This window comes from Trichomycterus rosablanca, chromosome 16 (assembly GCF_030014385.1).
Source record: "Trichomycterus rosablanca isolate fTriRos1 chromosome 16, fTriRos1.hap1, whole genome shotgun sequence".
Lineage (NCBI taxonomy): Eukaryota > Metazoa > Chordata > Actinopteri > Siluriformes > Trichomycteridae > Trichomycterus > Trichomycterus rosablanca.
Window position 1 is genome coordinate 19382369 of NC_086003.1, and position 26215 is coordinate 19408583.

Consider the following 26215-nt stretch of genomic DNA (forward strand, 5'->3'; position numbering starts at 1 on the left):
TAAGTGGAAGATGGTTGTATATGAGTAACAGGACTGAAAGTAACAGCACTGAGATTTTAACATAGAATTGATGAATACATGAAATACAGCAGCATGGAGTTCATGCTAAAAGCACAAGAACACTGGGAACAGTCTAGTGATTTATCCAAAAATGTTATTTTTAAAATAAACAAACAACAACTGAGAAAAGAATTAGGTAACGAATGAAGGTTTAGATTCATCTTCTTAGTCACTCACTCACTCACTTTCTTAACCTCTTATCCAATTAGGGTCGCAGGGGGGTGCTGAAGCCTATCCCAGCTTTTCACTGGGCGCAAGGCACACAGTAACACCCTGGACGGGGCGCCAGTCCATTTGCCTATAGGGCAATTCAGTGTCTCCAATTAACCTGACTGCATGTTTTTGGACTGTGGGAGGAAACCCATGCAGACACGGGGAGAACATGCAAGCTCCACACAGAAAGGACCCGGACCGCCCTGCCTGGGGATCGAACCCAGGACCTTCTTGCCGTGAGGCGACAATGCTACCCACCGAGCTGCCCTTCTTCTCAGTCAGAATTACAATATTATCAAACATACAGGGAGAACTTACTTTAGGTCTTCCCGTGGCCTTCAGTAGATATGGATCATGTAAATTTTTGGTGAAAATGTGACTTGACTGATGATAATATTTCCAAATTTCTCAGAAGGATGAAGTATGTTAGGCTAACAGGGCTGAGTGAAAATCTGGGACATGACTAAAATATTTATAGTATTATAGTATAGTACATATATAGTATTTTAACTACATTATTATAAATATATTATGGACAATAAATACTAAAAACATGATTGGGATATGGAGTTACCAAACAATGCAAGGAAAAAGCATTTTTGAAAGATTTTACTCATTATACGTCATTGTAAAGTGTAGTGTTGGGGGGGAAGCTTGAAAAAATAAAACATTTTCAGTGTTATAGGGAGTTTTATTAACGTTTTAAATCATATATCCTAAATTTGCTATTAGATCAATGTGCAGGACACTTTGCTCAATTAAAAAATTCACTTCAAAGTTAATTTTATATACATTTATACATATAATGTCCAAAGGATGGAAATAGCACTGATTTGGCGGAATGGTCCTATAGCAGTTAAACAGGGCAAAATTCATATTATGGTTTTAGATGAGATGGTCAGAATTTTGGTGTCCACTAATCACTGACCAAATTGTGTACAAGAGCCCAACGTGTTTTTGTACCTTTATCTGCTTTGAAAAAATATATAATAATAATAATACATTTTATTTATATAGCGCTTTTCAAGATACTCAAAGACGCTTTACATAAGACAATGGTATTAAAAAATGCATTTACATGCATTTTGTGTGATTTTATGTCACTCTGAATGAATGATGGGTCTGAAATCTCTGTTAATAAGCGCTATTTGCTGTCAGACTGGGATGGCAAGGCCACCAGAATAATTTGAACAAATACAAACCTGTCACTGCTGTGCAGCTATAAATAGATCTGGATCAGATGCTTACGCACACGGTTACCTTCACAAAAGACCAGCACAATAGTCAGCAGGGAACATGAACACCACATACAAATTGAGTTACCGTTATATTTTCTGCATGGCTGCTGTGCTTCAGCCTTTACCTGTCCATCAATCATAATTCCACTGTCCTCCACTCTACAGCAGTACCAGCTCGACTGAGACCTGTTGCTGAGTGATGGGTGAGATATCACACTCCACTCAATTACACTCCATCACTTCATTCCCTTCTAAGCACTCTATTGTTCAGCACGTTTCATTTCTACCAGCTTTTATGTGACCTCGTCTGCCGACATGTTCCCCGTGTCCCCATTAAGCAGGTGTTTGAAGTTTGAAGAAGAAAAGATAAACAGCTCCAGAATCAGGGCAGGATCATGAGATGGTCGACAGAAACGTGGACACACTGTGAAAGGAGAAAGGAGAACAACAGAGTGATCATTATGCAGCTGTATCAATTTTTGTGTTTCACAATGGCGTCTCTACAGCACACTAGGCTAAAGACTGAGGCATTATTTCATTTTTTTAATTTATTTATGCATTTTCTCCCATTTTCTTCCGATTTAGCATCGTCAATTTGTCTTCAGCTGCTGGGGATCCCTGATTGTATTTGAGGAGGGTAAATTTTCTAGTCATGCCTCTTCTGACACGTGTGCAGTCCTTAGCGGACCCCTTCTTTTCGCCTATGCAATGTCTCTATCTGCTAATCAGCATTTTTGAAGACCCCACCCACATTGTCCGGTCATCCCGCACTAGCAGGATGTCCAGTAATTACGGGGAAACCAGATCCACTGCAACCCTGATCAGGATAAAGTGGTGATAAAACATGAAAGAAATTAAATGAAATTACATCACTGGCAAGGAAAATTTTTGTTTCCGCTTGGCTGGCTTGTGTGCAATATTTTTTAAAAACAAGACAGCTTTGATGTACGTTGACTGTACAGAGGATTTAGAACGTATTCTGACCCCTTGACTGTTTGTGCACTTTATTTGAGGTAGATTTGATTCTGAATGAAAATAACTGCAACCTTCACCCATCCATCTACACTTCAAAGTGATTTTTCTATTCAGAGTTGTTTAAAATGTATTATAATACATTCACACTTCAGTGTTGTTTTGGCAAAGGTGTTTGTTAAAGATGTTCCTCTATGTGGCTACATTTATTCATCCCTCATTTCTCATCAGTGTCTTTCTTCCTGCCGCTGTCAAAACTCATAGCATGATGCTGCCACCCCCAAGTTTTATCACAGGGATGGTAATAGCTAGGCACGGTGCTTGCTGTTCTGGACAAATAGTTCAATTTTCATCTCATCATTCATCTCACATGACAAAGAGTGCTTTACATGTCATTTAGTAAACTCCAAGCTTTCGCCTTGCCACTCCGCCATAAAGGCCTTATTTATGGAGTCCTGCATAGATGGTTGTCTAACAAACAGGTTCTCACAGCTCTGCACGGTACCACTGAAGCTTTTGTAAAGTGGTCGTTCTCTCTTACCTCTATGACCAAGCACCTTCTTGCCCAGATGCACAAGATTTTGCAGGACAGCCAGTTCTAAGAAGGTTCAAAATTCTGCAGAGCTTCCTCTATTTCAAAATTTAGGTCACTGTGGTCCTGAGATCACTTAAAGATTATGATCTAAGCCTTGCCACAGTTTGATTACAGAGAACAAAAGACAGTTCCTTGAACGTCATGGCTTGTTTTTTTTGTCCTGACAATGCAGTGTAAATTGTAGACCCAGGTGTGTGGTTTTCCAACAATGTCCAATCAATTCATATTGCACCAGATGGACTCGACCCATCTGACCTCAACGTGAAGTGCAACAATAAATGGTCTGAATGCTTTTTTAAATTAGATTGTAGTATTAAATTTTTACAATTATTACTCTTATTATTTTTCCAACAGCTGCTCCTGTATATATAACAAGATGCGCCACAGCGGCTCTGGTCTGAATACCAGACCTGGTACAGTGTTTACGTTTAATGCCCTTCCTGATGCAACCCTCCTGTTTTTATCCAGGCTTGAAACCATAACAACATGTTTCACTTTATCATTATGGGTAATTAAGTGTGGCTTAATTAACAAATTAGCAATTACATCAATTCAAAATTAAATCCAGAACACATTAAAATGTGCAAAAAAGTCCACGGGTCTGAATATTTTCTGAATCCACTGCGCATATTAGAGTGTAACCATTACAACCAGCAAAACAGTTGTAAAATATTTACATTCTGCTATTACAATAGATAGTGTACAGGACAACAAGTGTAAGAAGAAAACAAAACAAAAGAGCACAAAATATCATTATATAAATCATATAATTAAATGCTTCATTTTAATTAAAATTACAGTTTATAATAACGATTAATTATGGCTACAGGATGTGAAACCTTAAAGCAGAAAAAAACACAGAATAGCCAGTTAAGGTAGCATACATGTTCCCTACAAGTGTATGTTAACATTTGACTTTACTCTAACATGAATATCTATACATTTTTTATAATACCTATGTGATGTAACTAGGTGAAGTTGCCTGGCAGGTATAGTCTGCCTTTCAAAGTGTAAATTAGAGTAATCAAACCAGTGTTTTTGTAGCTTACACGAATGCTGACAGCATTGTGAAAAAGGTTTTCTTTTTTTCTTCCTTTTTATGACTACTACCCCTACATAACATAACAAAAAGCACAGAATTCTGTAATGGATGCTGGGAGAAAAACAACTCAAAGCAGCCAATATGTAAGTACCATTATCCCACTGAGCCATGAAAAGTGCCTCAAAAAACCAAGTCCAGCTCAAGTCAACAGAGACAAAGAAAGCAATCATTTCCCTCAGCCGGAGCAAAGCTCACAATAAGAGTGAAAGCAGTTCTTCTCAGGCCTCCCGCCTGTGTCATGCTGATTGGCTTATTCAATCTCTGACTACTACTGGAGAAACAGGGTGACGCAGAGGAGCTCAAGTGCGTCAGCACAAAACTAAATGCAAGCTCTGTGAGTCAATGGGCCTCTCAGTTTCAGTCTGTTCCTACTTTGCACCAAATTACTGTCTGCACACTGAATCAAAGCATTTATAGAATGACAGAGCTTAAGTGGCAGAGCAAATAAACCGCTATGGCTCAAATACAACTTTTTAGGTGGTGTGCTAGTCTGATATTGAGAGAACATGACAAAATGACATCTTAGCAATTAAATCTTTTCTTCACACATTACTTAATAAAGGATGACTTCAATATTAGGGATTTTATTTCATTTTTCATATAATTTTATTGTCATGAACCATGTTATCCTGGTCAGAGTTGCGGAAGGTCTGCTTTCACCAGAAAAACAAAGGTGAAATACCCATCACAGTTTCAAACTGTTTATGTTAAATGATTAATTTTCTTTTGGCCCTGGCCATTAAATACCAATGGTGCAAAATACATTTTATTACTAGCAAAGTGGACGTTATTTTGCTAATCTTAAAGACAAAATCCAGTATATACAATATGTTTATATACAGTTTAGTAAATCAGTCTGTGTGGTTTACCACATGCAAACTCTTAATAAATCAGTTCTTGAATGCCAAGCTTAATAAATGGTGTTTGTAATTAACAGTGCCTTTTTTTCAATAAATGAAGAGGCTTCTCAAGAATCCCTGTGATAATTAAAACAAACTCTTACCAGCACTATGTCCCTTGTTCCTCCTTTCCCACTAACCAAGTAATCATGTCCTCTCAAAATGCGGCAGTAAAGCCGCCGGTTTCGTCATCCTGATCGTCAAGTTCAATGCGGATCTCAGGCCCGTCCCTGTGGCTCTCAGGCTGGCTCTGAGCGCGCTCTGGTTTTGGGGTTGAGGACAAGGAAGAGGGTGGAGAAGCCTGCTGCATGGACATAGCACGCCGCAGAAGTGGTGTGCGCTTGCAAGAGAGGAAATCTGCCGAAGGCGACAAAAAGTCGGGCTTGGTGGAGCGACCGAATGAGCCCTGGCGCAGGATCATGCGATTTTTCTTGGAACGTGAGCCATGTTCAAACTCCAGAGCAGAGAGGTGAGCTGCGTACCCTTCACTCAGGAACTGAGAAAGACATACAGGTAAAGAGTTAAAAGTGAGAAAAAAGGCATCAGTTATTTATTATTTATTAGTTTTTAATAGTTTGTACAACCTCCCTTAGCAGTCATAATGCATTTGGAACTTTAGTCCTAATCTGGGATTTCTAGCAGGTCCTGCCACAGTGTCTAAACCAAATTTATTTTTCATTCATTCATTCATGCTCATCAACCACTTTACCCTGGTCAGGGTTGTGATGGGCCCAATTCTATAGAGAAACACTAAACATAGGGCATGAATACCCCGGACAGGTGCCAATTCAATGCAGGGCTTTGACCATTCTCCGCTCAGACACAGCCAATGATGTCTGTGTAGACGCTAATCTGGCTGATAGCACCTCTGAGTTTCAAACTCACATCTCAGCGGTGGTAAGCTGGCATAATAGACTGCATTTATATTATATAATAAGTGCTAGCCGAGATGTTTTTATATAGTCTCAAGTCTGGACTCTGAATGACTAATCAATGTGTTAAGGCAGAAAGCGTAGGCATTATTGTGACCTACCACACTGTAATAGCAGCTAATGCTGAAACTATTTAAAGTTAATATTAGAACATCAAGAGATCTTACAAAAATCTTGGTGCTTAGCTCTTCTACTCCAGTGTCATTTGCTGGGACTGAGAGAAAGAGCCCTGCTTAACCGAAGTGCGCACTGGGAAGAAACTCATCAAACACAATCAGAGTAAGCTGCTGTCTTATTACAGGCTGAGATGAGTTTATATAGCGATGTGTATGTGAGAATGTGAGCTTGTCTAAGCTTAGTGGGATTTTAATGGTAGGGCACAAAGAGAATTATTTACAAGCATAGCTCAGAACCAAGTTAATGATTAGGGGTGTTGGGGTTGTTTAACATTGGAGGGGAAACAAAATGCTATTACTGAAATGAGCACCTCTGTTGTAACACAGAGGTCAGAGGAAAAGGACAAGTTACCAAAGGTTTATGGACTTTTGGTATTTTACCTAACAGTTCATTTAACCCTTTACAAGTCTCACCAAGAAAATAATGTTTAAAAAATTATTTCTTTGCATTTTCTACTTTCTTGGGACTAAACCATCAACAAGCAATTATTATTTTCTTACTAGTGCACACAGAATTTTTTATAAGCCTCTACCAAACAGTTAAGATGATCATAAAAATGATGCAACTTTTCATGGATGATTTTTTAGCTGCTAGCTTCAAGCTGACATATAGGTCATACGTATGTACATGTACATACATAAATTGGTCAATGAATACTGTACATACATACATGCACACGTCCATACATTTTCTATATATTGCTTGTATATAGTCTTATAGTTTGTATATTTTTGTGTTTAATGTTTAATGTATACATTGCTTGTATTCTGTATTTATACTAGAGAGATACCATCAGCCAGAACCAAATTCCTTGTGTGTATCCACATACTTGGCCAATAAATCTGATTCTGATATAGGTAAGAGAGGCTGTTTTCTTAAAAAAAGTGTCATTTACTAATATTTTTAAGTTTAACACAGGTCAACCAAGGAGTAGATACAGCCCAAACAATATTATTTAAACACATTTTTACCCAAGTATTTACATTTAAAGTAAGCTCAACCAAATGGGTCACTATCGTAATGCTAGATTAATAGTTATATCAAGGTTTTTGTGTACAAAAAATGACATTATTCATACTTGACACTGGTGTTTCTTTGATGGTCTTCCCACTATGTAGATATGAGAGGCTTCCAGTCCCAGAGCACTGTACACAGACATGTCCTTCATCGAGCCATACGCTGCACCGATCTTAATGTGACACTACAAAGCACAAACCATATGCAAATAAAATAATTATTAGTTACGGTAAACTATTTTATTGCCTTTTTTTCCTAACCAAGTCAATTCTACATTGCTCTTGCAACCTCTGACACATGTACAGTGACACATGCACATCCTAGTCAGGATTTCAGTGCGTCTGGTTTCCCTTTAAACAATGGTTGCAATGCAGTAAGTAACACTCCGGACAGGACGCCAATCCATTGGCCACCCCCCAAGGCACAGTTAGTCGTGTCTGTACGTAGACATTAGACCAGACAATAGCACCGCTGGGGATCCAAACCCCTGCATCCCAGTGGTAGTGGACTAGTGCCATGTATTAATAGCAAAAACCTAATTCCCATTTGAGACACACTTTGTCTTTAAAACAGATTTAATCCTTCAATAGGATTCATTTAGAAGAAAATCCTCCAGTTCCTTGTTGGATCAATCAAAAGATCTACTTTACAGTTTGCACTTCAGAACCTTCCATAATGGTTTAATGCTTTTAAATCTAGTAGTCTATTAGAGAGCTTTACTTTATATAATGCTTGAAAAATGCACCAATATCACAGAGTGTTTTCACCGTTAGTTTAACCTGATCCTGTTGAACAACCATGCACAAAAATTGCACCATACCAGGTATTGTGGGATGAAACATCCGTTGGCCTCCACCAAACACAAAGAAAGTAAATTGTGGCTATTATGGCAAACATTTACTCACAATACAATATTATTCTTGTTTTAATGGTGTCCAGATTTTGTGCTCCTTACACTTACAAAACAGAGGTATGCCTTTTTGTGCACTGACTTTTCATGCAAAAGGATTTCAGATACCAGCCCCGTCATAAAAGGCAGCTTTGTAAAGTCTATTATGTCATTTTTTATTACTTGTCACAGAAATTTCTATTCAACATGGGTGTTTTTGTAGATGTTCTTTTAAAGTGTTTAGAAACTGTAACTGTGAAGTGCTGTCTGTATCAACCTCTGCTTTCTTTTTCTAATGTGGTCATAAATTGTCAGATTGTTTCCATTGGAACATGAAATAATCCTCTGGTCTTTGTGAAGGATGGAACTGCAGCATAACATTCATGGTTTAGAGCAGATTTAAAAATGAATTGCTTTGTTGTTTTGGACTTCTGGTCACACTGAGCTACCTGAATTGTATGTGAAATAATTAACACAACTCAGGGACCCAACAAAGCATAAGAGGGAATGTCAAGAGCACTGAGCCAACTTGTTCCCATGTCATGAATAGATTTAGCATCCTAATTTTTAATTAATGTGACATTAACCTTTGTGCACCATTCACCTGCCTTGGATTTCAAAAAAATTGTGTTGCACTGCTTTTTTAATAATAAGTGTGTGTTTTAATGTGTGTGTGTGTGTGTGTGTGTTACCTCTTTAACAAGACTTCTAAGAAAGATGGTTTTCTGACGCAGGGGGTCGTGGACGAGCCCCTCAGCAAAAAACACCATGCCCTGGGGAAAGTTGTGCTGTGAGAGCCAGGACACCACCCTCTGTTTCTGCATGTCAGGTCGGCCAGTGATGTAGATGATCAGGTAACCAAGGTCCTGCCAGTGTCTGTAAACACAATGTCAACGAAACATATGGCTTTTAGTAATGAACAGGTAACAATTTCTTTATAATACCTGGAAGCTTTACTGCTCTCATGTTCTAAAAATTTACCTCTCTGTCTTAAACTAATTAAGCAGCTTGTTTGTTAAAATTTTTTTTTCCCTTTTTAAAATGTGTGGTGTATCTGTTCGAAACTGTCTAGACACTTTATTTACATACTACTGAAAACATTAAAGACTCAAAGTCCAGAAAGACAGGATCTGACATTTATGGTTTGGAGAAACTCCAGCTGCCTGCGCGAAGCCCTGACCTCAACTGAATGGGCACAGATACCCACAGACACACACTAAATCTTGCAGAAAGCCCACCCTCAAGAATGGAAACTGTTATAGCTGCAGGTGGGGGGAAAACTAAATATGAATCCTGATGGTTGTAAAATGGGATTTTGTTCAAACTCATGGTCAGATGTCCAGATACTTTTGGTCAAATAGTGTGAATGAATTTGGTAACAATGAAAATTTTTATGCAAGAGCCTAAGTGGAATCAAACATAGCCAATCATGTTTGTGTTGACGCCCAGCCGGCCGACAGCACAGCTGAGATTCAAATCCCAGCAGTGGTGAGTTCTAGCACATGCACACTTACCTAACCACATCTACAGCTCCAGGTCGGACTTTCGGATCACTACCCATGAGCGATACGCTGGCAGCAAAGGAGCCATCAATACTGAAAACCACACAGTCCATTCCTTGCGGCAGTACAGTCAGGAAGGCCTCTGCACTCGTCTGGTCACCTCTTGGAAATTTGTAAGCATTATGAAGATTATATTAATTATATTTGACTATTAATGCTCGACATAAAGAAAACTCACTTGACAACCATTTTGATGGGGTAGACACCAACGGATAGTTTTTTGTTTTGTGGAATGGTGTAGGTAACGCGTCCACTGTTGCTGGTCACCACAGTGTCGAAAAGCACCCAGCGTCCAGATCCAGGCTGGGTCGCCAAAAATATATCCACCTGATTGAAACAGAGTCCAAATTTTACTAGTTACTACATATGGACAGAAAAAAACACTGAAATGATTCGAAAATAGTTATTGCTTAGTTATGCTTGCATAATTTGTTCCTTAAAATTTCAGAATGGAAATTCAGTGCTTTGAGTATTAAGTAGTAATGCTGTTCAATACAAGGAGCTTTCATAATGTTTTATCAGGGCCTCTATTTAATACCAGAAAAAGCCCTGCAAAGTTTGGAATGTTTTCCTAAAACCTGACCAACCACCTCGACCTAAACAAGCATAAAGAGTGGCTGCGTCTAAAATCGCAAACTTAAACTGTACATACTACGTTAGAGGCAGTGCACACTGCTCGGCCGGTAAAGCAAGCTACACGCAACCTCAGACGTACTACGTCCGCCATCTTACCAACGTCACATGATGCATGACGTCACATCGCCACAGTTACAACAATTTTAAAATCAGACAAAATTAATTCTGTCGTTCTCCACAAAGCTACTCATAACGTTACTCAGGGTTGTACTTAATCATAACAATTAATGTTTGTCTTACTCTGCTTTCTGCCATCTTTCTTCTTTCTCTACGAATGCCTTTGCAGCTCCAGTTGAAATATGGGAGAGATTATCGGACCGCAAGTGTGCTGTGTCTGCATACTCAAAAATGGCTGCCCATGCTGTAGGTCATCCGGGTACTTTTCACATACTGTTTAATGAATACTACATATTTGAACACACTACCCACTCTTACGTACTGCTTTCGCGTACTGTTCAGTATGGACGTGTGCGATTTCGGACACAGTCTGGGTCTCTGTCAGAGGTCAAAGCAAACTTCAAAACCCAAAGCATACATCAAAAAGCACCCATGTCCAGAATTCCAGTAGAAAGGTCTAAGAACTAATTTACAGTTAATGAAAGAGCTTGATTTGAGTTATTGTCTTCACAGGGTGTACTAACAAATATTAAGAAGAGGGCACCAATAATTTTGTTCTGTTCTGTATGGAACGTGTAAATAGCAAAGCTTTTGTAATTGCAACAGTTTTCTGGAAGAGTGGTGCATTTTCTGAAACTAAAAGGCAGGGGTGCCAGAAATGCTTAACCAAAAAATGTTTATCTAACATTTGAAGCTAAAAGAATGAGACCAATAGCAAGTGTAACTTCAGTAATTCAATAAACTCTGTAATCTTTGATTTGGGTTAATAAGTACCTTCTCTCCTGTCAGGGTGACCATGTCCAAAGGGCCGTACATGAACCTCCCAACCAGCGTCTGTAGCCCATCCTCCGTCGCAATCACATCATGCACTCTGTGGTTAGCTGTAACATTCTGCAAACATTAAATTCAACTGTGAGAGTTACATCACCAGACCTGTTTATGGTTCACTCTGCCCAACATCCTGCAGTGCTATATGTGTAAGTGTTCTCCTGCACTGTGAAACATGACATTTCTTCTTCAGTCCACTCTATAAAGGCCTCCAGACAAATAGCTGGTACTTTTAAGAGCTGTGCTGCTTAAGGACTTTATAAAGGTGCAGGGCTTGAACTGTTTCTGAATAACAAAAAACCTGAAATCTAAAGAGCTAGAACTTTTTGAAATTTTGGGTCTGGTTTCCCTGGAAACACTAGGCATGATGCAGTAAAACAGAGCAGGATAACAACTCATCGCGATGCCTCTGCCTAACCCCCCTCCCCAAGACATAGCCAATCAAGTCTGTATGAGGGCGATAGCACTGCTGGGGATTGAAACCTGGATCCCAGTGGCAATGGGCTAATGTAATGGACAAATTACAGATTCTTGTTTATAATGCATTGTACAGAATGTCCCAACTCTTCTGGATATGCGGTTTGTGCACTGCTTTAGTAGGAACCTGGAATTAATACATAATTCAAAATACGGTTACAGTAACAGCATCTAACCCGCAATTTGACGTGAGTTCTTCTCCGGAGCCACTTCTCTCGAGGGCTGGACGGAGAGATGGGTACACAGCAGTCTGCCTCTCCCGCCTTCAGACAGTCACAGCGCAGCACCTGCACAAAAGCGTGTGTTACATGGTTTCTGTTCACCCCAGCACAATAAAAATGATCGAAAGCCTTTTGACCCACCAAACTTTTAAATCAACATACATAAAGCTTTAATTAATGTACGTTGAAGTCTGGAACAGCATTTACACTGGTAAAACATGACAAAAGTGAGTAAAGCTGTTTTTCACAGAGCTTTAATTCTGCCATATTAGTTACATTTACATTTTCGGCATTTAGCAGACGCTTTTATCCAGAGCGACTTACAGAAGTGCTTCCATAATGAACATTACCTTACTCTAGTAAAAGTCCAAGAACCAAAGGGTTTTTTTAAACGCAAGAAATAAATAAGAGCATTAGTAAGTACATGTCAGCTTAAGTGCTTAGTAAAGAGGTGATGAAGGTATTTAATTGTCTTTTGAAGACAGTGAGAGACTCAAATGTTCAGACAGACAAGGGAAGCTCATTCTACCACTTGGGGGCTGGTACAGAGAAGAGCCTTGATGCTAGTCTTCCTCGAGTTCTGGGTGGAGGATCTAGTTGAGCAAGACTAGTGGCGCGGAGGTTGTGTGGTAAAGAGCGGGATTTTACTAGACCTCGAAGGTAGCTTGGGGCTGGTCCATTTTTGGCTCTATAGGCAAGCAATTTAATAATCATGTAAGCTTTCGTTAAAGAAGAACATGATGGATGCTACATTTTGCTAAATAAAAAATGTCTGTCCTATGTATCAATCATCATTATTCACTCCATGTAATCCATGACCAAGTTTGGTGCAGAAGAAATCCCTGCCCAGAGCCCTGACCTCAAATCCTGTGAGAGGGTGAGAGTCCAGCGAGCTTATGCTTAGGTTTTATATATAGCATATATTTATTTTATAGTGTATTTGCCATGACACATTAGTTTTTCATTTAAAAAGAAATATGATTTCTTTCACACATCATCTACACTAGCTTCAAGATTTTCTTTGCAGTTTAATCGTCATGGTTCAACTGGCTTTGTACTTTTTAGGGAGATCAGAGTGAATGCTTGTTGTAAACGCAAGGGTAAAGTCCATTTGAAGTAAACTTGTAACCTCAGGGCTCAAAACAAGAAAATACTGGCAAGCTTTAGTAAACTGTTGTAACAAATAGGCTAACGTGACAAGAGGGGGCGGACACACACGCAGAGATGTTTTAACAATGTTTAATAAGAACAAAAGACACAAGACAGGTTTGCACAAGACAAGACATACAAACACATGACCTGCTAACTGCTAAGCATAATCCAAAGTCATGACCTGAAACCAACCAAAGATCTATCCAAAAGCAATCCTAAGAAACCAAAATAACCTCTGTCGAATGATCTGCAGCTGCTCCCTTAAATGCCATGGGCATTACACCTGAAACAAGGAGCAGCTGTGGATCATTAGCTACATTGACCAATCATACAGAGGAGGCGTAGGCTTGTCAACCTAAACAAATCACCTACAACATGTGCTCCCGGAGCACATAGAGGCTGGATTCTGGAACTGTACACAGTAACTGGCATTAACTACATAGGGCACAAAGGTTCATTACTAGTCTGGATGACAGTAAATATTTGTTTGACGTACACATTTATCGAACTGACTCAAATTCTGTCACAAAGTCACAAATTCTGCATATGGCCCAAAGTGAAAGTTCAAGTTGCTGCTATTTAAAGCAACGTAGCAGTTTGTTATAATTTATTTACAACACATACATACATACACAAACCCCATTTCTGGTAAAAGAAGAATCTGTGATTTCTTTATTCTCTTCAAAGACGAAGAGGACTTTCCAATTCAGCGAAAGGCGCAAGAGCTCATGGTATGATGGTATCATGGTATGGGGATGCATCAGTGCACATGACATGGGTGACTCATCATGTGACTGATGGTACCACTGATGTGAGGCGTATAATGGAATTTTAAAGACATATGCTGCCATCAAGGTGACATCTTTTCCCAGGAAGACCATGGATATTTCAGGAAGACAATGCCTGGCCTGATATTGCCTGTGCTACAAAAGTGTAGCTTCATAGACACAGAGGGTCTGTTAGAAAACCTAGTAAACTCACTACATAGGATTTTTCAAGTCATCCTAGGTGCACTCCTGAGAAGAAGTCTGTTTGAATGCTGCCTTATGAGGTGCCTTATTTTGAAGCTATAAACTGCCTGAATAACGAGGGAGTTTGTTTCCTTAGGCAATCCCAGCATTGTTTTTTAATTTGTATAAATCTGTACAAGTGTCATTTATTTGCAAATTTGGGCTCGTCAGTGACAGTTTAACCATTTTCGGTAAACTGAGGGAGATGTTAGCTGGCATGCTAGCGGGTCGTGCCACCTCAGCCAATTGGTTTGAATGGCCTGAGGCTAACTGTGTTAGCTCAGTAAGTGAAAACTTACTCTCCCATAAGTCGGTGACTTACAATCCTCTCTACTTATGCAGCTACCCAGGTAGGCAGTAGGCAGCAAGGCAGCTCACTAGGCTTTCGAACAGACCCAGAGTGTGAGTGCTTGACTGGCTGCCTGCCTGCAGTCCAGATCTGTCTCTTATTGAAAATGTATTGCACATCATAAAAAGGAGAATCAGGCAATGACGACCTTGGAAAGTTAAGCAGCTAAGATCTAGTAGCAAGCAAACATTGGTTGGCTTTACAACACAACTTTAAGAGAGTTCACAATTGTGATGCTATTTTTCAAACTGACCCTGACGCTGTAATATTCATACTGTCCGTCTGGCTATTAAGACCTGATTATTATGTTTGGATGCTGTGCTGCTGTTCAGCTCTGACCTTCGTGATGCCACATTGAGATTTTGCAAAATAAAAATTCTACCCTTGGGCTCCCACCTCCTTTCCAACAGACCCAGAGTGTGTATGCTTGACTGGCTGCCTGACTGCAGTCCAGATCTGTCTCCTATTGAAAATGTATTGCACATTATGAAGAGGAGAATCAGAAAAAGATGACCTTGGAAAGTTAGGCAGCTGTGATCTAGTAGCAAGAAATTCCACCTGCAAAACTGCAACCACTAGTCTACTCAGTCCCCAAGGATTAAAAATTGTAATTAATAGGACAGGTGATGTAACTTTGTGGTGATGATTTTAATTAGGTATTTCTTAATCCCCCTAGTGACATTCACAAGATGTGGCAGATGAATTTGACTTGCTATTAATCCTTAGAAATCTCCTTGGTGGTGGAATATTTCGGTTCCTTTGCTCTAAAAATAACTGCTCTCTCTTTCTCTCTCATTTGTCATTGTGGCTGACTTCTCAGAGGTCTTGTTCTTCTGTGTTTCATCTCTCTCTTCCTTCCCAACCTGCCTACTTAGTCTGGCAACCAGAGAGACAATTTTCCCAACTGCTGAGATAAGAATAAGCTCTGCTTTTCACTTCCTTTTAGTTAGATCCATAGTAAATCATGCGTTTCTAGAAATAACCCCAGGTTGGATTAAGGTATTTTCCTTTTTCCATTTTAGACAGAAAGCAGCACGGGCGACACGATGGCTCAGTGGGTAGCACTGTCGCCTCACAGCAAGAAGGTCCTGGGTTCAATCCCCAGGTGTGGTGGTCCGGGTCCTTTCTGTGTGGAGTTTGCATGTTCTCCCTGTGTTTGCGTGGGTTTCAATATAACCTTGTGTAATGAGTAACTACCGTTCCTGTCATGAATGTAACCAAAGTGTAGAGCATGACGTTAAAATCCTAATAAACAAACAAGAAAGCAGCACTATGCTTGGAAGACAATATTTTTGTTTTGTTTTTGTTTAAACAACATAGACATGTATTTTAATCATATTATTAACATGCATGAGAGGTGTGAGTCAGTGAGAGCTGACACCAGCTGTGCCTATCTTAATCACATGCAAATCTATGCGGCTCTACAACACAACTTTAGGAGAGTTCACAATTGTGATGCTATTTTTCAAACTGACCCTGATGCTGCAATATTCAAACTGTCCGTCTGGCTATTAAGACCTGATTATTGTGTTTGGATGCTGTGCAGCTCTGATGTTCAGCTCTGACCTTCGTGATGCCACACTGAGATTTTGCAAAATCAAAATTCTACCCTTGGGCTCCCACCTCCACATGGAAACAAATACAGAGAGGAAATAAAAAAGAACTGCAGAAGAATAGAAAACTGCAGCATATAAAGGCAAAAGAGAACTTTTACTCTATCTAGACACTGACCTTGAATACAGTAATACACCTAATAATGTTGCCATACAAAACAGCCCAAATGAAGGACTATGTTTATTTTTATGTATTTTATTTTTAAGGTCTAAGTTTAGTTTGGTGTGTGATCTAACTACCAACCTATCCATTAGGTTGATTGTTAATTACTAGCATCAATCAGCACTTTGATATGTAAAAATTTAAAGCAATATCATCCACAGAGACTAAAACATTGTTTCATGTTTTAAGAAAAATATCCTCATGGCAGTGTATGTCAATGATGAATCAAGACGAAGAACAGAGTGCATAATAAAGGCTCACTTAATGATACACGGAAACTTCACAATATGATTGGTAAATAAGCTAAGCTAGTCCTAACAAAAATCTGTTTGTCATACGCTTCACAAAGCTGGACTTAATGGACTTTGCATCATTTGCTTTCAGCAGGTGCCCTATATATTAAGAATGGCCATCACCCACAAACATTTAATTAATTAAAAACTATTTGCCGCTCAGTTGGCTCAGCGGTAAAACATTCTAGCACACCAGAGCTGGGATTTCAAATACACCGTATCGGACACAATTGGCAATGCCTGCAGCAGACGAATACTGGCCTCATGAGCTAATTCACCGAGCATGTGGGCAAAAAAAAAGGGGGTGGTGGACTGCGCATGTGTCAGATGGAGGGAGCTTAAGGCAGGCAAAAATCTCCAGCAGCGGAAGATGAATTGACGAATTGATAAAATAGCAACAAAATGAAACATTTCCAGTCCATGGGCACTGAGAAGTGTAAAGTGGGCAGTGATGTGCACTGGCTCGCAATCTATTATCCAATGAGTTCCAAAGACACTCAGTGGAGATCAGGTCAGAGCTCTGAACAGCCCACTGGAGTTCTTATTTTGTGGACGTGGGCACAGTTAAGCTGGACCAAAAATAGCTCCTTCCACTTATTTCTGCAAACAAATTGTAGGCATATAATTTATTTTCTAGCATTGATATGGTATAAATGGGGTCAAGGCACCCAATCTCAATGATACAAGAGAAAAGCAGAGTTTGCCCTAATTTTGATGACTGAGTGGTAGCTACGAGCTGTGTGACCACAGACTTGTTTTGCTAGCTGCAGCTATTTTGAGATAGCAAACAGCTCTAGCTTTGTCAGATGAAGAAGTAAGATAATGCTGTTAGGCTCAGCGTAAAAGCAAACAAGCTGTCAGCTTTAGATCTGCTAGAGCCAACTTTCCTCTGATGGAAAGGCTTGTCATTTTGTTTGCTCAGCTGATGATTTGCTACTGACCTGTCTGAGGATGAAGGCCACGGTGTCTGTAGATTCCCAGTAGGAGGCATGAAAGAGTTGAGGCAGGGCTACAGTTGGAAAAGCAGTCAGCACATCGGGACAGTAGAGCACGTAGTCCAACCTCTTTGTGCCCCACCACCCGCTGCATACTGTAAGAGATTAAACAGATGAAATGAAGTCAGGGCGAAGATACAATCACAGTGTCACAATCAAGACATTCAGTTAGATGCAGAAAAATAAAATATTTTTAAAAATCTGGCAAAGCCACAGGTTTTAAAAGCCAGAATAGAGACAGTTATGGTGAAAATAGGAAATTGCATCTTAATGTTTTAATATAATAACTTTTCCAATAGGGGTTAGTACTGTAAATGTAGGGGCAGTTGTAGCTTAATGACAATTGTAGCTTAGTGGTTAAGTTAATGGACAGGTAATCAGAAGGTTGCCAGTTCAAGCCCCACCACTGCCAGGTTGCCACTGTTGTGCCCTTGAGCAGCGCCCTTAACCCTCAGTTACTTAGATTGTATACTGTCACAACTGTAAGTCACTTTGTATAAATGTGTCAATGTGATCAATGCCGAAAATGTAGATGTTTACCAGATACAATAAATATGTATTTTTTTTACCATAAGAACTGCCTGGTGAAGGGCTGTGTATTACAAAGATGCTACAGGGAAGAGTTTGGTACAAAAGGTCTGATGTAATCCAGTAGGCAGTGGCAGCTCAGTGGCTAAGGCACTAGCCTAGTAGTCTAAAGATTGCTAGTGCTGGTTCAGGCCCTATCACATCCATGTTGCCCCAGAGCAAGGCCCTTAACTCTTAATCGCTTGCACTGTATTTAATCAATATTGTAAGTGGCTTTGGATAAAGTATCTGCCAAGTACTATAAATGTTAATGTAATTAATGGACTAGGCCGTTTCATGAATTAAAAGATGTTGAAATTGGGATGCATGATCATATTAGCATCAGCAAATATGATAATGATAATTATCTGAATTGGACCGGTGTACAGGTTGACTAATAACTGCCAAACTCTGGGCTTAATAAATGTTTAACCTTTTTCTACACAAACGGCACAGATGACTTTGCAGGACTGAAATAATTTTAATTACAGGTTATTTAGATTAGTTTTAAATAAAAGCAGTATGAGAGGACCTCAGGGAAGTGGTTTTAAAGGTAATCCATTTACTCTTTGTGGTAATAGCACAGAGGTGTGTATTAAAGGATTTAAGCATACCTCAAAGTTATAAAAGCATTTGATAGGTTTGATAGAAGCATCTTATGTAGGGGAGGACATGAAAGGGTAGCATTAAAAAGCAGACAGAGTGTGAGATTTCATGTTCTGTCTTTAGGCGAGACGCAAGAGCAGAGTGTGGTTTAGTGGGAGGGTTAGCACAAGGGCAGCGAAAACACTGCAAGAGCTAGCAGTCTTTAAGATAAAAGCTGGTCGTTATTTATAGACCTGTTATCCTTATGAGAACACAGACTTAATCACAGATTTAAGAGCAGTAACAATGGGTTGTACAAAAAGGTGGAAGTGTGGTTGACATATTAAATATTTGAGCACACATTTTACATTACAGCAATTGTAAATGTTGTTTAAGGATTTGAATCCAAGATGCTAAACTGGATTTTCTATGATACAAATGAAATGACATTCAATAAACAATTCCAAACTTAAGGATCTAAGGTTCAACATTTAGAATGAATATCAGACTTACACTGTGCGATAGACTGGCTGCCCTCAGGCTTGATGTTGGGAGGTGTAGGTTCAGCACTCCCCGATTTGCAGCTTGCAGCCTGAACATCTGCATTACTGCCTAACAGCTGTTTGACCACTGTGTCAGCTAGCGAGAGAACAGGATCAACCAACAGCAAATAAAACTTGAGCAATACACACTGTTATTAACACTCCCTCAGGCCACATTTCCACATATTACTGCTCCAGATGGAGCTCACTGCTCTTTCAAAGCAAAGAGATGAGTTTGGTCCAAGAGGTCTGATGTAATCCAGTAGGCAGTGTTAGCTCAGTGGCTAAGGCACTAGCCTAGTAGTCTAAAGATTGCTGGTTTAGGCTGCATCACTGCCAGGTTGCCACAGTTGAGCCCCAGAGCAAGGCCCTTAACTCTAAATAGCTTGCATCGTATTCGATCAAAATTGTAAGTCGTTTTGGTTAAATGGCCTGCTTAGTACTACGTACAACCCCAAATCAGAAAAAGTTGGGACAGCATGGAAAATGCAAATAATAAAAAACACAGAGTTTCTTACATTAAATTTGACTTTTATTCCATTGCAGACAGTTTGAAACTGAGATATTTCATGTTTTATCTGCTCAACTTCATTTCATTTATTAATTAATATCCATTCCTGCTTTTTAGGCCTGCAACACATTCCAAAAACGTTGGGACAGTAAAGCATTTACCACTTTGTAATGTTGCTATTCCTTTCCATCACATTTTTTCAATTAAGGTTTTTACATTATGAGTTGGCTTACTATTTAACTCACTGCTCCCTGCTTGTCTATAATGCTGGACACAACCATTATCCAACACACAAAGAAAAATCCACACATTCTTAATACTGCACCATGGGTAGCATGTTCAAATGTGTGAGTCAGAAAACGTAAGCCTCACTCGCCCAGCATGCAGTAATAATTCTGCTTTAACCCCTGTGTGAAGCTGCCATGACCTTTACCTGACCGTTTAAACATGTCTAATAAGAAATCATTTTTTGGCCCAGAGTGCTGGTGTTAAAAATAGAGAAAACCAGAGCCTGAGAGATTCACCACACTAACAGCTACTGAGCCCTTTAACCTGCACATTTTCAGCCAGACGTTTGTGAACTCCTAAAAAAAATAATGAAGATTCATTTGAGTTTGGTTCCCCTTTACTGCTTCACTCTTCTTTCAGGCTTTACCTGTAGATATTGGAACTGCAAAAGAGCAGCTGAGATTTGCTTCCACAGGAGTATAGGTGAGTATTGGTTGAGAACTGATTTTTTTCCCCTTTTCTCCCAATCCAGTCATTTCCAATTCCCAGTTGTGAGTCTGGTGCACCTTGCACAACCCCCAATCTGATCAAGGTGATCCGAATCACTATACACTCCCCCCAACAAGTGTATAATCCGTGGTCTTTTCTAATAACCTGCCACTTTTGGGTTCCCACCTAGAGCCATATCACATATGGAGAGTCACACTTTGCTCCAAATGACTCCCTCCCGACATCCCATGGGGGCCTGGACCAGTCCCAGTCCCATGACCAATTGTTTTTGTGTGGACGACCGGCCAAGTAGGTGGGAGGGTTATGTCAGGAACATCCAGAAGGCCATCCAGTGTGAAAACTGTGCCAAATTGGGTATGTGGACTACAATTATCCATGTGTGGCAACCGCTAAATACAGAATAAGACAAAAGACAAAAAACAAACAAAAACAAAACAGCCTAATAGTGTATGTGTGTGTGTAAAATATGTATATTATTACCAATAAGAGTAGAGCGTCCGTCTCCCAGTGGATAGCGCTGGTAGCGTGACACACTGAAGGGGGGCAGCTGGGTGAGAGGTGGGTAAAGCAGGGGTTCAAGTCGTGACGCTGACGGATCAGATGGGTAGAAGAGATTAAAGATCTGAGAGCAAGCTGGACGCAATTGAGCCACTGCAACGAGACGCACGAGACAGAGAAAAAAAAACATTTTACACACCCACTTGTAGCTGGTATCTACCATTTCACACCTCAATTTTTCCTGTATTACCGCAAAGCAGTATTAGCTAAGTTTGGCATGTGAAAGAAGCTAGAGAGAGAAATGAACCACAATGTTGGTTCAGGGAGAGGAGTACATTTTCTCAATCTAATTAATCTTGTTAGGTAATTACAAAGCCTGTAATAACCAAGTGAGAATTAAATCCAAATACACACTGTTAGTTCCTCTGCTGTATTACAAGAATGTTTTCAAATCAGTGTGTCAGTGGGTGTGTTTTGAGTGTTAATTACCTTGAACAGCAGGCAATACAGTTCTCCTCATGGCCAGCACCAGTCCCAGTGGGCAGCCCAGTAAAAAGCAGTCTGAGACTTCAAAGTCAAAGCAGCCTGGATTCACAGCCAGTGCAGAGCTACTCTGTTCATCCTGGGAAAAACTAGCAACAAAAGGGAACAGAAGCATTTAATGGTCAATGTACTGTAGATTGTTAATAGAGGGATTAAACAAAAAGCAGCACCACTGAACCGTCTTTGAGGTATACTTAAAAGAAATTACAAATACAATATGTATGCGTTATACATAGGGCCCTCCTCATGAAAAATGTGCTTAATTTCATGGATTTGTAAAGAAAAGTGCCACATTTCATGACAGTCATTAAATTACACCCATGAATAGAATGATAGAATAAATGGAAGCAATACAATACACAGCACAGCCTACACTAACAGTTGAATGTAAACCTAGAACATTCAGCAATGGTGCGAGGCATCACGTTAATTAAAATTCTTGCCCGTGTTTTGACACACCCGCCTCTGCGTCCACAGAATTGGTTGGGAGTTTTCCAAGCTCAGCTACCAGAGTCGTGTTTTAGCTGCTTTACACATCTTGGACATTTTGACTAACCAATAGCTGTAGGATTGCTAGGATCGCCTCATATTGCAAATTAACCCGTAAACGTGAGGCACTTGAAGGTTACACAAATGAAAAACATTAAAGCACTAAACACAAAAAGCAAATTGCATATTACACAGGAAAAGGCTCATGTCACGGTCCGTGATGCGATTATCACGACAGTGAATTAAGGTAGGGCCTTATTTATACATATTTTAGGGTAGGGGTATAAGGGGGTAATTCTAGCCAACATCATGACTTTTTTCCCATTTTCATAAACTGCTTAATCCTGGCCAGGGACACAGCAGGCCCATTTTTACCGGGTGACACTGATTGGCTACGTCTGAGTGGGGGGATGACCAAGGCCTTGCAATGGACTGGCAATCAGTTCCTGGTGTTACTCCATTGTGCCCAATGATTCCGAGGAAGCTTGACCCACCATGACCCTGACCAGGATAAAGCAGTGGTAAAACAGGAAAATAAAATCATGATGCTGAACTCAAATCTTAGCAGTGGGGATTAAAATTGTTAATAATTAAATGTAAAGAAAACAATTTCTACAAATGAGTAAAACTGGCCAGCAGATGAAAAGCCTAACCTGCTGAAGAAGACCTCTCTCTGACTTCCTGTTATATCCGTGTCACACGAATCGCTCTGTTTGCGGATGAGTGGATGACGGGTAGCTGGTGCTGCTTCGCAAGGAGCCGAAATATCAATGTTGCTCTTACTCAGGCGCTTGCTGCTCCTCAGAGAGGGACTCAAACTGCTCATCCCACCTGGCTTCTCCTAGCAAGATCAGAAAGATTATGAAGCTCTCCTTAAAGATATTATCTTCAGTGTATAAAGGACTGACAAAACTGGTGCAGTAGTTAAAATCTCTCCCACATGCAGTGGATATAAAAAGTCTACACACCCATTACACTGGCAGGTTTTTGTGATGTAAAAAATCAGACAAACTACAAAGATGAATCATTTCAGATTTATTTTAACCTTTAAATCTCCATCTGTGCAATTCAACTGAAAAACGAACTGAAATCATATAGAGGGGAAAATAAAAAATAAAAAAATAAAATAACATGGTCGGCTGTGTTCAGAATCAACCAATCCCATTCAAACAAGTTTAATACTAGTCAGTACCTGTCATCAGTTAAGGGGCTCTTATTAACCCCCCAAAAAATTCAGATTTACTTAGTTGAATCTTACAGCAAAAGCCATGATCCACCAAGGGCTTACAAAGTATCAAAAGGATCTTATTGTTAAAAGCTATCAATTAGACAAAGGGTACCAAACTTTTCAAAGGTATTACATATACTATAGAACATAATGAAGACGGTTATCAACAACTGGATACAATATGACACAACAGTGACATTACCAGGAACTGGACTTCCCTCCAAAACAAAAAACTTATCAGGGAGGCTACCAAGAGGCCTACAGCAACATTACAGCAAGTAGTACTACATGTGACAACACTCTCCTGTATTCTTTATATGTCTGGGCCATGGGGTAGGGTGTCAATAAAACATCCAGCCCAGCTATACATTATGTCGTGTGGGAAAATGTTTAGTGGTCTGATGAGGTTGAACGTTTTGGGGATAATTCTAAAAGGTATGTTTGGTACACATCACTAAAAGAACACCATACGAACAGTGAAGCATGGTGGTGGCAGCATTATTATTGGGTCTGTTTTTTTTCAGTCAAAGTGTCTGTGTGTGTTTGGGGGTTATGAACAGTTCCAAATAACACAAAACCTTCAGGTCTCTGCTAAAAAGATGAAGAGAAATTTTACCTTTAAGCTCAACAACAATCCAAAGCATACCTCAACATCAATAAAATACATCAATAAAAGAACGGCTTTACCAGAAGAAGATTAAAGGATTGTAATGGTCCACCCAGAGCCCAAACCTGAATCTAACTAAAACTTTGTAAAGTGCCCTGAAGAGGGATGTGCACAGGAGATGCTCTTGTAATGGCCAAACATTTCCAAGTCAAGACGTGCCATGCTGATAAACTCCTACCTAAAAAGACTGTATGCTGTTGCCTCTCAGGTGGCGCAGTGGTAAATTATGCTAGCACACCAGAGCTGTGATTTCAAATACATCACCAGTACAGCACCAGTTAGAGAGGAAGCATAACACAATTGGGAAAAAATTGGACACGTTAAAATCAGGAGAAAAAAGGGAGAAAATGCATTAAAAAAGACTGTATGCTGTCATAAAATTAGTTTAAGGGTGTGCATATTTATGCAACAATATCATTGTACGTTTTTTTCTCTTTTTCTAAAAGATTTCAGTTTGCTGTTAAATTGTATTGCAAGTCATATAGAAGCCCAGAGTAAAATTCTGTTCACACTTTTTTCCTGGTCTATTCGGGTCAATGCTTTTGTTGGACCCAGGAGTGCAAGCCCTGGTAAGCTGTGCGTAAAAAGCCCCAGAACTGCAACAATCAAAAACATGGAGAAATAGTGTGACTGGATCTGTTCAAATGCACTCTAAACAAATACATTGCACTAGCATTAAATTCAACACACAATAACGTCTACAACCTTAATGATATTTCAATTTACATTTGTTACTAATACATGAATTTAAAAATGGAATGTCCAACAATGATCAGGTGTCCACAAACTTTTGACCATACAGTGTAATGAAAAAATGCAAACAAGCACTAATTCATATTACTGTTATCTTCTTCCAATTTGCCAGAAGGCATTTTCAGTACTTGTAAAACATGCACGAGCTGACAAAGTCAGTGTTTTAAAAAGCTGCTGACATGCAAAAAAAAAAACCTGTACATTATTTATGTGTGCTGTGCCTAAAGCTTCGGCCGTTTGTAAACTATAGTCTTGCTGAGCTAGACTTTTACTCTGACTGGAGAATCGGTTGGGTGGGAATAGTGATTAGCAAGAACTGTAATGAATTCAAAGCTAATTTGCTATTTTTCTAACAATGCTATTAGAAGCAGCCACGTTTTAAATCACACTGTTTTTACTGAATGGTACACCCTATGTACCACATTGAACGCTTTTTGAGACATGGCCAGAAAATAAAGTGTAGGCGCTCAGGTGGCGCAGCGGTAAAAAACACGGTAGCACACCAGAGCTGAAATTTCGAACACATCAGTTCAAAACTCAGCTCTGCCATCCGGCTGGGCTGGGCGCCTACATGAACAACGATTGGCTTGTTGTTCATACAGGGTGGGAAGCTGGATAGGGACTCTCTCATGACTGATGCAAATATGACCTCTGCTTGTTGATTGATTGCTCCTGGACAGAGACAGAGTGCATTGATCAGGGTGTGTCTCTCTGTACTCAAATCTGATCTGCATATGAACTCGCCTAGTGCAGGTGAAAAGATGCAGTTGATTACTGCACACGTATCGAGGGGGGGTGTTAGTTTCGTTCTCCTCAATCGGAGCGGGGATCGGCATCAGTGGAGAGGAAGCATAATGCAATCGGGCAATTGGACGTGCTATAAGTCGGGAGAAAAAGGGGAGAAAATGCATAAACAAAATATATATATATTTAAAGAAAATCCTGTGTAAACAGTATCCACATGTAAGGTATTACCTGCATAATTGTATCATGCAGTACACCTGCCTAAAAAATGTAAAATTATGTTTCACCATTCTCTGTTTCAAGTGTTTTTCCTTTTATTTGTCACCCTTCTGTATATTTCTTTAAGCACTTGGAGCCGTTTATCCTCCAAAAAGCTAATATTTCACGCAGGCTTTAAGACTGCTCAGAGCTGAATGCTGCTCCTTTCCCTCAGTCTCAAAGTAGCTGTAGCTTCATCCACTAATGCAGCATGTGCTCTATATATAAGCGGCCCCCATCGTACTGCACAGGTGACTGAGCTCTCATTAAAGCATCAGAACAAAGTGGCCAGGCAGACCTGACTGCTGGGAATCACTGCCTGGGCAACTGCTGTACTCCTGCATTAAACTTGAGTCCGCTGGGAAAAAGAAACTCATTTCAGCCATAATAATTGCTCCAAATGTAGTGGCTAGATTGAAATCAGAGTCTGTTCTGGTAATTAACCCAGGTTTTAAAAATGTTCCAAATAAATTGTGCTGACGTCTTTTAGCAATTTTAGATGGATTTTCAAAGTAGACGATAAGTGGTGATTTACATACACTTGTTGGTACAGACATGTAAAAAGGCCTATGTAAAAGCCTA

General features: G+C 39.8%; 1 protein-coding gene across 1 annotated transcript in view; it reads right to left on the bottom strand.

Annotated features, from left to right (window-relative positions):
• Nucleotides 1-26215, bottom strand: part of plrdgb (PITP-less RdgB-like protein) — a 107674-nt gene that overhangs the window by 11821 nt on the left and 69638 nt on the right. Inside the window, exons 8-21 of the mRNA XM_063011434.1 lie at nt 22637-22824; nt 21441-21583; nt 20934-21104; nt 19176-19301; nt 17457-17605; nt 11891-12001; nt 11184-11300; nt 9835-9983; nt 9609-9758; nt 8787-8970; nt 7267-7389; nt 5184-5575; nt 1637-1935; nt 1476-1533 (exon numbers count right to left, since the gene is read on the bottom strand). Of these exons, the coding sequence (XP_062867504.1) occupies nt 5237-5575; nt 7267-7389; nt 8787-8970; nt 9609-9758; nt 9835-9983; nt 11184-11300; nt 11891-12001; nt 17457-17605; nt 19176-19301; nt 20934-21104; nt 21441-21583; nt 22637-22824 (1950 nt within the window). The 3' untranslated portion in view covers nt 1476-1533; nt 1637-1935; nt 5184-5236. The remainder of the gene's footprint in view (nt 1-1475; nt 1534-1636; nt 1936-5183; nt 5576-7266; nt 7390-8786; nt 8971-9608; nt 9759-9834; nt 9984-11183; nt 11301-11890; nt 12002-17456; nt 17606-19175; nt 19302-20933; nt 21105-21440; nt 21584-22636; nt 22825-26215) is intronic.